The sequence below is a fragment of the Glandiceps talaboti genome, chromosome 21 (genome assembly GCF_964340395.1).
Source record: "Glandiceps talaboti chromosome 21, keGlaTala1.1, whole genome shotgun sequence".
Taxonomy (NCBI): domain Eukaryota; kingdom Metazoa; phylum Hemichordata; class Enteropneusta; family Spengelidae; genus Glandiceps; species Glandiceps talaboti.
This window is the reverse complement of record NC_135569.1, coordinates 6,331,540-6,346,368: the sequence shown is the minus strand read 5'-3', so window position 1 is coordinate 6,346,368 and position 14,829 is coordinate 6,331,540. Positions and strand designations below refer to the sequence as shown.

At 36.1% G+C, this 14,829-nt stretch overlaps 1 protein-coding gene across 1 annotated transcript in view; it reads right to left on the bottom strand.

Annotated features, from left to right (window-relative positions):
* Positions 1–4,877: 4,877 nt before the first annotated feature.
* The window catches only part of LOC144451391 (neprilysin-1-like), a 19,905-nt gene continuing 9,953 nt past the window's right edge, over positions 4,878–14,829 (bottom strand). The window contains exons 8-22 of the mRNA XM_078142220.1: positions 14,670–14,786; positions 14,078–14,164; positions 13,610–13,734; positions 12,924–13,146; positions 12,308–12,406; positions 11,004–11,081; positions 10,606–10,709; positions 10,005–10,063; positions 9,527–9,578; positions 8,879–8,946; positions 8,565–8,695; positions 8,052–8,117; positions 7,701–7,799; positions 6,994–7,070; positions 4,878–6,729 (exon numbers count right to left, since the gene is read on the bottom strand). Of these exons, the coding sequence (XP_077998346.1) occupies positions 6,630–6,729; positions 6,994–7,070; positions 7,701–7,799; positions 8,052–8,117; positions 8,565–8,695; positions 8,879–8,946; positions 9,527–9,578; positions 10,005–10,063; positions 10,606–10,709; positions 11,004–11,081; positions 12,308–12,406; positions 12,924–13,146; positions 13,610–13,734; positions 14,078–14,164; positions 14,670–14,786 (1,485 nt within the window). The 3' untranslated portion in view covers positions 4,878–6,629. The remainder of the gene's footprint in view (positions 6,730–6,993; positions 7,071–7,700; positions 7,800–8,051; positions 8,118–8,564; positions 8,696–8,878; positions 8,947–9,526; positions 9,579–10,004; positions 10,064–10,605; positions 10,710–11,003; positions 11,082–12,307; positions 12,407–12,923; positions 13,147–13,609; positions 13,735–14,077; positions 14,165–14,669; positions 14,787–14,829) is intronic.

Genomic DNA, 14,829 nt, shown 5'->3' with positions numbered 1-14,829 from the left:
CCTTGGCCGATGTGTGAGGGCGCCCTGTCACGGCAAAAGTGTGCTCTCTGGTGCTATATTGACATATCATATGATTAAAAATACACAATTCTGATCAAAATATAAATATTGCTTTATCAATGAAAATATAGAGAAATATTCCATCAACAAACTTTGACCTTTCTAGGTATGGACCCCCCCCCAAAAAAAAAAAAAAAAAGAAGGAAAAAAAGACACTATTCTAATATACAGACTGCTAGTTTGTAAGTCCTGGGTTTACGAACATGTGAGGGATCGCATTTAGTGTTGCATGTATTCAATCCTTGTAACATCGTGCACTTAAGGTACAGTTGTGTATTGTCACGTGGACGAAAAAAAGTGGTACTTTTACTGATTTCAGTCAAAATAAAGAGTTGATTACGAACTACGCCGATCACTGAATTACGATTTTACGCACTTTATTGCAACGTTTTGAAAATAACGGAAAATAAAATGGTCCGATTACGAAGTACGAAAATACCCCTTGCCCACCCTCTAAATTGTCAGTTCAGGTCAGGTCAGGTCAGGTCAGGTCAGGTCAGGTCGATAATCAATTCAAAGAGTCAAGCAAAGTCAGGTAATATCAAGTCACATAAAGGTAAGTCAAGCAAAATCAAGTAAAGGCAGGTCAAGCTCAAGCAAAGTCAAGCTCCAGCAATGTCAAGTAAAGGTAAGTGAGGTCAAATATAGGTAAGGCATGCCAAGTCAATTGTCAAGTTGAGTCGACCCGAATCAAGAGTTAAGTCACGAGTCAAATGAGTTAATTCAGCATATATTGATTATAACTCGTTATTTTGTACTTATTCCCAACTACATGAATTTGGACTACAGCATTCTAAATTGTCAGGCCAAGTCAAGTCAAGTAAAGTGATTGGAAAGACTAATGTTAAAAGTCTAACCTGCATGGATTCTAGGATAGAGCAATCGTGTTATCTAAGTTGTTGTTTCTCCGAAAACTAATAAATTAAATCTACATTTTGAGGTTGAGAATTTTAATCTGCATGTTGGACAGTAGTTGCATACAATAGTAATCATTTTCTGGCATGTAGAACTAGTTGGTGCTAATATTGAAATGTCATCTGCTACTGCAGGTGAACCAAGGAATATTGATATTTTCTTTTCGAGTAACCATGGTTGTATAAGGCGATGAGAAATACACAGTTCAAAGAGTTTTTGCAAAGTTGGTAACAATGTAACCCCTTGTAGTTTACAGGATCAAAACGGCTCGATCCTAGATTGTATGTTGTGCATCCATAGAATGTGCAAGTTCCAAGACCATCGTCCGATCGTAGAATGTATTTCGTGCAACCATAGAAATTAAGAATGCATTGTAAAAAATGTATTAAATGTATTAAATGTATTTCGTACGTGCTCCGATCATCCGACCATTGCCGGATCCTAGAATGTATTTCCTAGAAATTATCTAGATACCTCAAAGTAGCCAAGTAACTGGGACGTCACCTAACAAATATCCAAACAACGGCCAATGTCGGTGGATATCGTGGTACGCATATATGTGGACACGTCACATATTGCCAGATTTCAAGATTTCAACTCCCAGCGTGAGCGCGACTTTTTCTTTGCTGGTCACCGAGGCAGTCAAACCCAGGAGAACGGTGTTATATGGACACATTCCGGTTTCACAGCACCATATGATTTCTTATTGACTTAACCTACTCTGTTGATGCGTTTTGTGTCTGATAGCTTCGTACTGAGAAGGGTTTTGAAATTAGTTTAGAAGGTACGTACGGTTTAGTTCTCATCGTACAGACACGATTTTACTTTTAATGGTTCTGTTTTCTACCCCTAAATACAACTATTTTTAACAAAATATGAAATTGAGAAATGGAAAAATGTTCGCATAGTAAAATTACATGGCACAAATATAAAGTAAAGAAGTATTTTTACTCATTACATACTGGTTTTGTATTCATAGCACTACATACTACTACATACTGGCTTTATATTCATAGCAGTACATACTACTACATACTGATGATTTGAAAATGATTGTGTGGTTTGAAGAAGTTTTCAATTTGGCCAATTTAATTAGAAGTGTGGGGGGGGGGGAGTTTGAGAACAAACTAAAAGTTTTTTTCCTACATAGAACTATTGAACTCGTCTCTAATGCTAGCTAGCCAATTTTGCTATTTTAGATATCAATATATAAATGGATAATGATTCAGTTGCAGTTTCATTTGAACTGTTTTACTGGTTCAAGTTGTTAAGGGGTTAAATGTATATTAGAGGATACTATTACACTACAGATACATAATTCTCTGAGCCTTTTCCTGCCTCTTTCCTTATGCTTATATTACATTCAAATTTTGTATGGGTTTGCCTAAATCTCACCGAAATGAAAAAACTGAACTGCAGTTTTTAATTAAACTCGTTTCTCATTTCTAGTTAAAACATTACACTTACTAACTTAAAGTGTTATTTTTACTCATTTAAGATTTTGATTCTGCCGATTTTTTTTAACATTCACGGATTATTCTAATTAATAGGGAAAGGATATCGTGGTGGACAATGTAATTGGTACAATTACGACTTCTGTTGTAGATGTCTTCATAGTTACGTCTTTAGTGGTGACTGCTGTCTGGATTATTTTGAACAATGTGGAGGTAAAGACGATTTATGGATAAAACTATTTTAGAACAAAAATTAATTTCAGCTGTCTTTCTGACTGTGACTCTTGTCCTTCAGACTATCCCTGTCTCTTTCTCTCTCTATCACTGTTATAGCTCCCCCCCTCTCTCTCTCTCTCTCTCTCTCTCTCTCTCTCTCTCTCTCTCTCTCTCTCTCTCTCTCTCTCTCTCTCTCTCTCTCTCTCTCTCTCTCTCTCTCTCTCTCTCTCTCTCTCTCTCTCTCTCTGAATAAATTAACGTATGATGAAAATATAATAGCTACCCGCAACCCGAACAATAGTTACACTCTGATTTCTCAATGGCATTCGTGTGAACCAATAGAGAACTTTGTATTTAAAGGTTGAGATCAGCGGAAGTAAACATCATATCACACAGGTCATTCAAAGAGAACTGAGTTAGAAGTCGCCGCTGGCGTCCGGCCACGATCAAGGTTAAATTCACAATTTTCATTCAAGCACAATTATGTGCTTCTTGTTTCACGTTGAATTTATAAGTATTCACATTCACGTTCGAAAATAACGATCATTCAGAAATAATGCAATATTAGTTTTTTTTATCCAACATTGACTATAGATGCATCTGTCGTATCCCATATACTGCAACATTACCATATATAGTTTGCTTACTTCTGGTTACTTCTGATTTAAATCGATTACATATGTTCCCACATATACCTTAAGCGATCAAAATTGGTACTCATCATGCAACCATCAGTGGCTACTCTATGTTGTCGAATTGTCAATAAACCCTGTACACTGGTGTGATGAGCCTGGTTCCAGGGAATCCATGTCTGAGAGCATAAGTCAGAGAGAATTGTGAGCTATTCAGTTTACTGTGAAGAATATGATCTATTTTAATCTTGATGTGATCACGTTAAACTGTAATCCGGTTAATCCTAGCATAGCCATCATTTATGTACATTCTTAGTTATTGATATATTGTAACATAAAACTGGTACAGCCAGCGAGCTGATGACACACCTTTGCTTTTAAATTAGTACAGTTCAGTCCACACTTCAGAATACTATAATAATTTATAACTGTAAGAAAGCAATTCCTGATGACAAATTAAATAATAATTGTCGAATGTTATCGCGGTGATTATGTAGGAAATAGAGTATCTGTAATATGACAGGGTGTTTAACTAAATGATTTTAAAATCCTAAATTGTGGTAAATTATGTTTTAATAATTGTTTGAATATTACATTCATTATCAACAGGAAATGAGAACAACATGAGCCTCTGACTCTATCTAAATAATTACTTCTCTTTTGATGTGACCATTGAAATAGATAATTTTCTCAGTTATGTGACTGAATGTGTCTTGACGTAATCGGCTAATTGTTCTGTTTGCTATTCGTACGATGTTTCATAGCTAGTGTACCTAGTACGACATCTGTGTTACCATGGATATCAGTTGAATAGCAACGAATCGTCGTCTGACTCGACTAAAATCTAACTTTACATTGCTACACTTTCTTGTCAGGTTCGATAAGAATCTCAGCAACACAGTCTGGTTCTTTTCATCATCTGGCGTAAGAATATGATATCAACATTGCAACATTTCATTGACAGGCTCAACAGATATCTCACTAGCATTGCTACATTGTTTGGCATGACAAATACCTAACGAACATTGCTACATTTTATCACCCTGCTTGACAAATATCTTATCAAAATTGCTACATTTTAATTTGGGGCTTTACAAATATCTTACTAATGGCTACATTTTATTGACTTGACATATCTTTCTAACTCTACTACATTTCATTGTGATAGTCTGGCTTCAAACTACCTTTGAGGTATTGTGAACAACTATTGCCTTGTCTCTAGGTAGGTTGAAGCAATTTCTCAAGATTAAAAAATAAAAATAAAAAAATAGAATAAAATAAATCCAAAACGCCTATCCCATTTTCTGGAGTCATGTTATGGGGAAACAGATTTTTCTGTAATATTAGTTTTGCCAAAGTTATAAATATTTTTTTTACCCGGAAAACGAGTTCAAGCTACGCATTTTTAATAGTAATAACATTTATTGCAAAAATTGACTGTGTATAATTTCAATCATTAAAATCGTTTCGAATTGTAAAAGTTTCTGTCACGAGATCTATCGTTTTAACACTCTCGAGTCGCCCTTTTCATTTATAATCAATCTGTATTTTTTAAAAGTGAGATATATTTTCTTGAACAATAAAAAACTAAAGACCGGTGCTTTGAAATATATGATTATTTTCCAAAATAAATTATACATTTCAAATAATGCAGTGTATAATAAGTGGAATAATAAGTACATGATGCATAAAAAATTAACTGAGGAAAGAAAGAAAGAAGGAAAGTTAGGAATACTGGTTACAAAACTAAACCGAAGAACGCTCACACCATTAGTACAATCTGCGACAGGCTAGCATGAACAAACAGAACTTGTTAGGAACAGGGAAAATAAACAAATGAATTGGATTTAATAAAAACTTGGGATTTTGGAAGTACAGAGACTTGTATTACATCCCATCATTTGATAAGAACATTTTAAAAGGACTTTTCACATAATAGTCGCATGTACAACAAATGTGAAGTTCCCCTGGCACTTCATGTCCACATAAAACTGTTTTTATCAAACCATGAAATGTAATACATGTCTCATAGTTCCATTACGTTGTTATAAACTCAATTCTCTTGTTTACTTTCCCTGTTTGAGACAAGTTCTGCTTGTTCTAGTCTGTGAATGTGAGGTGCGCCATGAGGGGACGCCCTTAACCATAGGTCAACCCCTTTATAGCAGGCTGGTGAAGGCGGAGACTGTCGCTGGTCGTATAATACGAGCTCATTTACATATTTTCGAAAGTCCAACCACAACAACAAACCTGTACAGCACAAATTAATTCATTGAAAACTTCTCTCCTTTTGCATCGTATTGTAAAGTAACGTCACTGTGGGTGGTACTTCCATGCTGTACACAACAATTCGAAAACAATTCCCAATTCCTTTACATAATATAATGGCAACAATGTAACTTAAAAATGATCAAATATACACAAAAATGATTAAGAGATAATGATAGAGAAATACAGAATTGCGCCCTCATACATCTGTGAATGTCAGAAAGGTACAAAGGTCAATTAATATGTTTTTAATAGTTTTAATACAAGTCTCACAGAAGTAGCGTCACCCAACAACAAAACTACCTGCATCACAAAGCCTGTGACAAGTCTACATATAAATGATTTTAAAGAGAAAAAACAAACAGTCCAAAACTCTAAGTTTCTTGTTCTTCTACACGTTTTCAGTGTATTTAAAGTCACTATCTATTCTCCCAAACAAGAGACTAGCAGTTGGCTCATTTACAACACCTAGGATCAGGGCTAGGATGATTCACTGTTTAGCGCAACATTCTGTGCTGAATTTTAGATTACACCAATTGTTTAAATCAAACTCCTGCAATTGGAGCATTAATATAAACCAATGACGTTATCGCGTCCACAATCACGTGACTTAGTCAAACTGGAAGATGGAATTTGGTCGTAAACATAATTTACACTATCAGGAGTGAATTTTAGAAAGTTCAAATCTCTGCTAGACAAACGTTCTCCTAATATGGGTATTACTAGACATTACATCATAAATTAGCATAAAATCATGACGTCATAGTATCAGGTGCTGACTGTCTCACTGGCATTTGAAACGAGTGAAAGTGTGTGCTGTTTATTACACTTATTCAAGCGAGAATGCAAATGCACAGTCTGTCATTAAAAAGTAGTTGTAAAAAAAGATAAAATTCTCGATATGATAAGACAGAACCCAGTTGTTAATTACATATTTGCTAAAGGCGGTTTTGATGCATTTGACTGAATTCAGAGAACTGCTGGTGAATGAGGTATGCGAGTATCTTCAGAATCCGATTTCAAAAGCAGATTGATAACACAAAGATGTCAAACTAAAAACTTTGCTGGTATGGAAAGATGCTGACTACCAGACAGTGCATTTGTTGATGGGATTCATCGTACTGTTGACTGGGCAATTAAACGCCATTGAGAATTCTGGAGAATTTGACAGCGGTCCAATACATCTGAAAAGATAACAGAACATGTAATGTTACAAATTTCATCTCTGTCTGCCATGTACCGTCTTCTGTTCTTGTCTGTCTGTCTGTCTGTCTGTCTGTCTGTCTGTCTGTCTGTCTGTCTGTCTGTCTGTCTGTCTGTCTGTCCTTCCCTCCCTCCCTCCCTCTCTCTCTCTCTCTCTCTCTCTCTCTCTCTCTCTCTCTCTCTCTCTCTCTCTCTCTCTCTCTCTCTCTCTCTCTCTCTGTCTTTCTCCCCTCCCCTCTCCATACCTGTATCGTCCTGGACTGTGAGCACCAGATAACACTTTGTTTCTTGCCCCTTGTTCGGTGTACTTACTACACCAGATCTAAGAATAAAGTACAAATTAAAACATTTACATGCATCTTATCCTTGAATTCCTATTGACAGAGTTAGATAGCTACATGAGATTACAGTCGTTTAAAGTAAGTTTGACATACACTTAATGAAATGCGGACACATTGTATGTATTATCGTATATGGAAACAAACAATACTACTAATGCCTGTGATATTGCGTCTTTCAAAAATACTGTTTGTCATTAGGTTATTCGGTATTATTAGCAGGCACCATGTGGTATTTATAGATGATGTTGGCATGCTGGTCCAAGCTTATGGACAAAACAAACTTATAGACATAGCCATGATACCACCTGTTAGACAAATAAACTAACGTACATACATGGCCATAAAAAAACATCTAATGGACAATCGTACATACATACATACATACATACATACATACATACATACATACATGGCCATGACACCACTACTTCTAATACATTCAGTTTTATCAAGTAAAATATTTCAATAACTTCCCAGGGCCTCAAAGTTTTTGAAAACATATAAATGAAATCTTTGAAAAATCAATTTTGCAACGAGTCAACCACTAAGCAATTTCATAACTATGACGAAGTAATCTGTCTTGTCATGGAAATATCTACTGAAATCCTTACCTGTCCAAAATTTATGAAGAAAAGTTGTTCCTGGCTGAAATCTAAGCCAGGTAGCAAGGGGTCGTCCTGTCCAGTATCTTCAACCCATAGTTTATAGGCCTACAAGAGAAGAGTCCAGTTAACGTTGACACAGGAGAGTGATAGAGACTGATGGCACATACGACATGGACAGGAAGAACGCATGCGTATGACTGTCCAGAAATCAGCAATGACTAATGGAGAATTCTGTGATTTTTACCCTTTTAAAATATTATACCAACAGAAGAAAGCATTTTCTTGTTTGGAATATTGCTTAAAATACTTTACAAGTTATGTATTCGACGGTTTTTGACTATGTCTACAGTTATTTACCTTGTATGCCTCTTTCAAACCACCATTGTCAGCAATGTTTTCACCCTGTGTTAATACACCATTCAACTGAAATAGGAAGTATGTTTTATAGTTAGAGTTACGACAATTGAACTGTAAACATATAGGGGAATGCAAGGATAACAAGCTTTATATATATATATAATATATATGTGTGTGTGTGTGTGTGAGTGAGTGAGTGAGTGAGTGTGTGTGTGTGTGTTTGTATGTATGTATGTATGTATGTATGTATGTATGTATGTATGTATGTATGTATGTATGTATGTATGTATGTATGTATGTATGCACGCACGCACGCACGCACGCACGCACGCACGTACGTACGTATGTATGTATGTATGTATGTATGTATGTATGTATGTATAAAACAGAAACAAATACATAAATTTATAAACACAGCATGCTCAACATCTTTACCGAATGTTTGGACGTAAAAGATAATGTACGCAAAAGATGTATTTACATGCAAAATTAGACCTGGGCACATATACATACCGTCATATTGCATTCTGGAAGCCAATATTGATCGTACTGATCAATTATACATTGCGCCCTCTCTTTGTACTTGTTGATAGAGTCTTCACTCCACCACTGTTGAAGATTACCATTCTTGTCATACTGACGACCTGTGTAAACCACAAGAGAATTAATCGTATTAGCCATTGAAATCTTGGTCTTATCAAGCGCCAACCTGTACAGAAATCTATAGTGAATTGATGAAGTAAATGAATACACTGAAAACCTGTAAACAACTAAATGCACATGGAATAGTACTTGATGGAAAAAATAAAGAGTATTATCGTACATACCCCTATCATCAAAGCCGTGTGTCATCTCATGCCCTATAACAATACCAATTCCTCCAAAGTTCAGATATCTGTAATGTAAATGATAAACAGGGTTAACATACTAAATCATACGTAACCCAGTTGATTTGATATATATCGGGCTAATTAGAGAGAGAGAGAGAGAGAGAGAGAGAGAGAGAGAGAGAGAGAGAGAGAGAGAGAGAGAGAGAGAGAGAGAGAGAGAGAGAGAGAGAGAGAGAGAGAGAGAGAGAGAGAGAGAGAGAGAGAGAGAGAGAGAGAGAGAGAGAGAGAAAGGGGAGGGAGGGGAGGGGTACAGGTAGCAAGCCCACCCAGTGATAATATTATTTTATTGATAGTGGGAACGATCGCAAACAAATGTTTTGTCAATGTGTACTGTTGTTGAATGCACCCTCAGATTTATAATCTATATAGTGTTTAGATTGGAACAGCACTACTTGGAACTTACAATCTATAAGGTGTTCAAACTTTCTTGCCCGCTCTGCGCTTGTGTGAAATGGTTCGCTAGTGAAAGGAAATTCTTAAAACTTCATATAATATAAAAAAGACGGTCTTAAAATCCTATTTTTCTGTAATCATGTTTTATATAAATAAAATTTAAAAGCATCCATCTCGGTGCATTGCACTTACTTGGGTGAATCTTTGTGATAATAAAGTCCTTGTAATATACCAGCTGGAAATGCTGTAATCAAATACAAGTATTAACAAAGTTATTAGGTGTATTAAGATAAACCACTGACTGATGTAAGGCTATAAATGTAATTTTGAAGTCGAATAAGTGTTTTTAAATTCTGCGTGTAGAGGGTATTGCAGTCACTTTATGTGTTCATGCGACGCCCATGTTAATCAGTTTACCATGGTTACCATGGTTACCATAGTAATGGAGTTTTGGTCAGGGAAGAGGGTAATGCGCTGAAGTATCAGTACGAAATAGTTTGACAGTCAAAAGCCCGGTGGCACTGCAATCTGGGAAAATTGTTAAGAAGCATTTTCCTGAATCAGAGTCAAGACTTCGGAAAGTGTCTATTGCACTAGGTCTGACGATTTACTGACTGCCCTGTGTGTCTGTGTGGTACTTAGTGTTTGCCAAAGTTCCCTTAATACTTACTGATGTCGTTGTTTGTGAAGTCATAGAAAGCATTGACAATAGCAGGACCAACTCCCCACCTGTAGATAAACATGATTTGTGATAAATAATTGAAACAAACAAATAAAACAAACAATCATATAAACAAAAAAACAAAACAAACAAACAAAACATACATACATACATACATACATACATACATACATACATACATACATACATACATACATACACACACACATACATACATACATACATACATACATACATACATACATACATACATACATACATACATACATACATACAAATGTACATACATATATACATACATATATACATACATACATATATACATACATACATACATACATACATACATTCATACATACATACATACATCCATACATACATACATACATACATACAAATGTACATACATATATACATACATACATATATACATACATACATATATACATACATACATACATACATACATACATACATTCATACATACATACATACATCCATACATACATACATACATACATACATACATACATACATACATACATACACGCCACTTCAAGACAAACCACTTGGCGAATTGTTAACTTACTCATTGGGATCAACTGGTTTTCTCAGGTAATCAAAGTTTTTGTGTATCCTCCATTTGGCGTACTGCATGTAATTGCCGAAATTGTTTTCTGGCGTGAAATCGAACTGCAAGGGAAAAAGAAAAAAGTTGGGACTTAGAAATGTCAAAATTGTCGCTCTAAACCGCAAAAAAAATTTGGCGAGTAATCCTACAAAAGAATTCGTCCACAGAACACAATTACGACAAGCGACAGGTTAGCGTGAACAGTGGGGTCATATTAGAAACATGGAAAATGAATTTAGTAACACTTGGCACAGCATAATGGAAGTACAGAGACATGTATTACATTCCATCATTTGATAAGGACACTCATCATTAGGACACCGTCACACATATACGTCTATAATGTATATACTTACATTTTTGTAATATTCATTAAGATCTTGGTCGTTTTGTAGCCAGTCAGGATATCCTATTTTTCGTAGCATTCCATGAATCTGACGGATAAATTGTTAACAGTTATTTACTAACTTGGATATTATGGTCGTGAGTGGGACAATTTTCTCTTAAAGACAGAACTGCCCTATATAAAGAGGATTATGGTTAATCTATGCAAATGCGGGAAATTCAAACTGCTGTACAGAGCACTAGCTTCTGGGTCTTGTTTTCAGCATTTTTTCTGTGCTCCGAGAAACACACAGGTCATGTATCATGTACAAATTGTTTGTGAATGTCGTAGGATGGTAACTTGATACACAAATTTAGTTGAAAATCAGTCTGTTTGTTTCATAGAATGAAAAAAAACCTTTCCAAATGAGACAAATTCCCCTGCAAACAACTGCTTAGATTGTGTGTCATTCAGGATTATTCAAATATGCGGCATTTGCATGTGAAAACCCCAGATATAGGGAATGTTTATATTTTGGTGATTACTTGCCAGTGAGTCATCACAAGTTCTCCACCTCCAAACATACAGTCAGTCATATGCAAAATAGGGTCCCAGGCGCCGCCAGTTTTATGTTTAAACTATTCCTTACATAGAAAATATGTTGTAGTTCAATTCCCTTCTTTATTTAACTTTAAATTATGTCTGCTCATCGGGATCGTTAAAAGAAGTGCAGTTGTATAAATATGTACTGTGACGTAATTCTTTAACGTTACAAAATTACGTTATTCAATCGGTCATATTTATGGTGGGAAAAGGTTCTACTGAGAACAAATAGTTATTTAGCGTGCATAAGTAAATTGAATAATGTAACATACTCGTTGCGCAAAAATGAAATAATCATCATAGTGACGATAACGTATTAGGTACTATGCCTCTTTAAACATAAGGTTTAGTATAGCAAAGTAAACATCAACAAATTTCAGTAAATGGCCAATGTCGTAAAAACCGTAGACCACTTTACGGCACAAGCTAATCACTGTAAAGGCTCAGAGACATTCAAAATAGATTTCAGTGTTTATTTCAACAACAACAACAACAACAACAACAACGGCAACAACAACAACAACAACAACAACAATAATAATAATAATAATAACAATAACAATAACAACAACGGCAACAACAACAACAACAACTACTACTACTACTACTACTACTACTACAACAACAACAACAACAACAACAACATTTTTCACCACGTGAACAATGATGATGGATGTAGAACATGTCAAAAAATAATTTAAAAATAAAATTCTGAAGCAGCTATCTACACACCTTTTCTTTGGCTACTTTCCTTGTTTCTACGTCCATCCACAGTGATTCGTCAATCATTGACTTGAAAGCTTGTTGGATATAAGTGATCATCTCGTTTGTCTAGTGAACAAAGATAAATATCATCATCATCATCATCATCATCATCATCATCATCATCATCATCAACTAAGATAATAACAGTGATAAAGAAGATAAATACAGCAAATACTACGACAGAACTCCATGACGCGCGAGTGCAAGTGTGCCGTACCCAGGGTATTTGCATGATATGCAAATGAGTAAATTATGGTGTATATTATGTATGATATGAGTGCTTGCAGTATTCTCTGTGCACGAGTGCACATAAAAATCATAAAAATCATACAGCGCGATTTCGTGTGCAGCGAACTGTCGCGTCCTCATTTGCATATCATTTGCATGCAGGTATGCAATAATGATTTCGGTATTGCACTGCAGTGAAAATACCACTAGTATGTGCGCGCACCAGTGCAAGTAATCTGTGGCAGTAGTAAAACCCATTATTGTACTGATTATGCACACACAGTAATATTTGTCGACGATATTTCATGACATAGTTTAAACAACTGTTTGATTTTGAAAGTCACTTTATACTTACACTTTCTTTGCTTTTAGTGTTGTAATATTCATCAATGAACATTCTACCAGTGGCGAATCTCATGATGTAATTGACATGGTTCATACAGGTGTCATTTCGGGGAAGTTCGGACCTAGTTCCGTAAACAACCGAAGAATATGCAGTCGTTGCATTTCGGTATTGTGAACTAAGTTGTGTGATAACGTTTGTTATGGCCCTCCAAATTAGATAGTTTGTAACAGTTCTAGAGCAGGGAAGAATTCAAAAAAAAAATTAAATTTAAATTATTATTCTCTAGTATTTCTGGATGTACATCTGAAAAATACAGCCCAATGCAAGTTAGTGTTCACTGCCGCTGTTTGACACATCCATGCAGAAACCAATAACTGCATATGCTGCACTCCAGATAGCAAGATTACAATGTCTTGCTACATTTAGACACACACACGCGGGCGCCAATGTAGGTAGGTAGGTAGGTAGGTAGGTAGGTTGGTGGGTGGGTGGGTAGGTAGGTAGGTATAGGTGGGTAGGTAGGTGGGTAGGTAAGTAGGTGGGGAGGGTGGTATGTAGATAGGTAGGTAGGTAGGTAGATAAGCAATAATTTTGAACACCGATGCAAAACCATACAACATTTTGGGATAGGGAAATGTTTCGCAGATAGTCTAATTTAAGAAAGCATATAGGACCTAGGATGGGTTGATTAGTACCTTGGTTCAGCTTGAGAAGCCATTTGTATGACTTCTTTCATGTATACTGGTTCGTGAACTACTACTGCTTCATTCATTTCAATCGATGCCACTCCAGCCTTGTTGATATAATTCATCCAATTGATCTGTAAAAAGACAAATTTATCAACCACGGCCCTAAGAAGCTTATGTCGAACAGTTTTATAGAAATCACTCATCTCACATCCGAATTCGAACATTTCACTACTGCGAGCTGTCTCACTGGAGATATCCTGTTACTTTTATATTTAAAGTCATCGTGCGAGACACTTCTAAACCGAGTCCAGAAATCCTTAGAACATAAGTTTTGGGGGGATCGGAATATCCCTGTAGTTACATGTTATCCAGGTTTCGACGTAGAGGGCGACCTTGTCAACTGATTATCATCAGTTGACTGTCGTATATGTCACCAGAAAAATAAATCAATAAATGGTGCATGTATATACTCACTTGTGGAACGTCTACCTGTAACTCTGTGAATGTCATTTTGTTGTACAATTTTTCCATGTCACGGCGATTTTCCGATGGGGAGGTAAGCTGTAAGAGCATATACATCATGTTAATGGCTGGTGTATTGGGATGTGTGTCTTTGTGTGTATTTGTGAAGGCATGTGTGCCTGCCTCGGTTAGTTAGAGAAACAGGGAGACACACAGAAAGACCGACAGATAGACGGACGGACGGACAGACAGACAGACAGACAGACAGACAGACAGATAGATAGATAGGCAGACAGACAGACAGACAGACAGACACACACACACACACACACACACACACACACACACACACACAGAAAGACAGACAGATAGGCCGCAGTTTTGAGGTTTTCGAACAGTTGGTGGTTCAACGGTTTTTAAATTATTGTTCCATAGGCACCAGTCTGTCGCAATTAAGTAGTCCAAATACGGAACAAGAAAGAAAAAGCCAACAGTTTCTATGATCACGTTGTGTCAATGTACTGTAAATTAGGTAGTGGTTTGCCTTTACACATTTTTTTCTAATACATCCTAAAGTTGAACCAGTTTGTACTAACATACTTACATTGACCATGGCTATTTCGAATTCTACAACCTCTTTCAGCTGTTTTTCGGCCTCTGTCTTGTTGGCTCCTAACATCAGCGACACTTTTAACATGAACTCATAATATGCTTTTAGAAACTGTAACAAGAAAACAAAGGAAATCACTGAGAAAAATTACTAA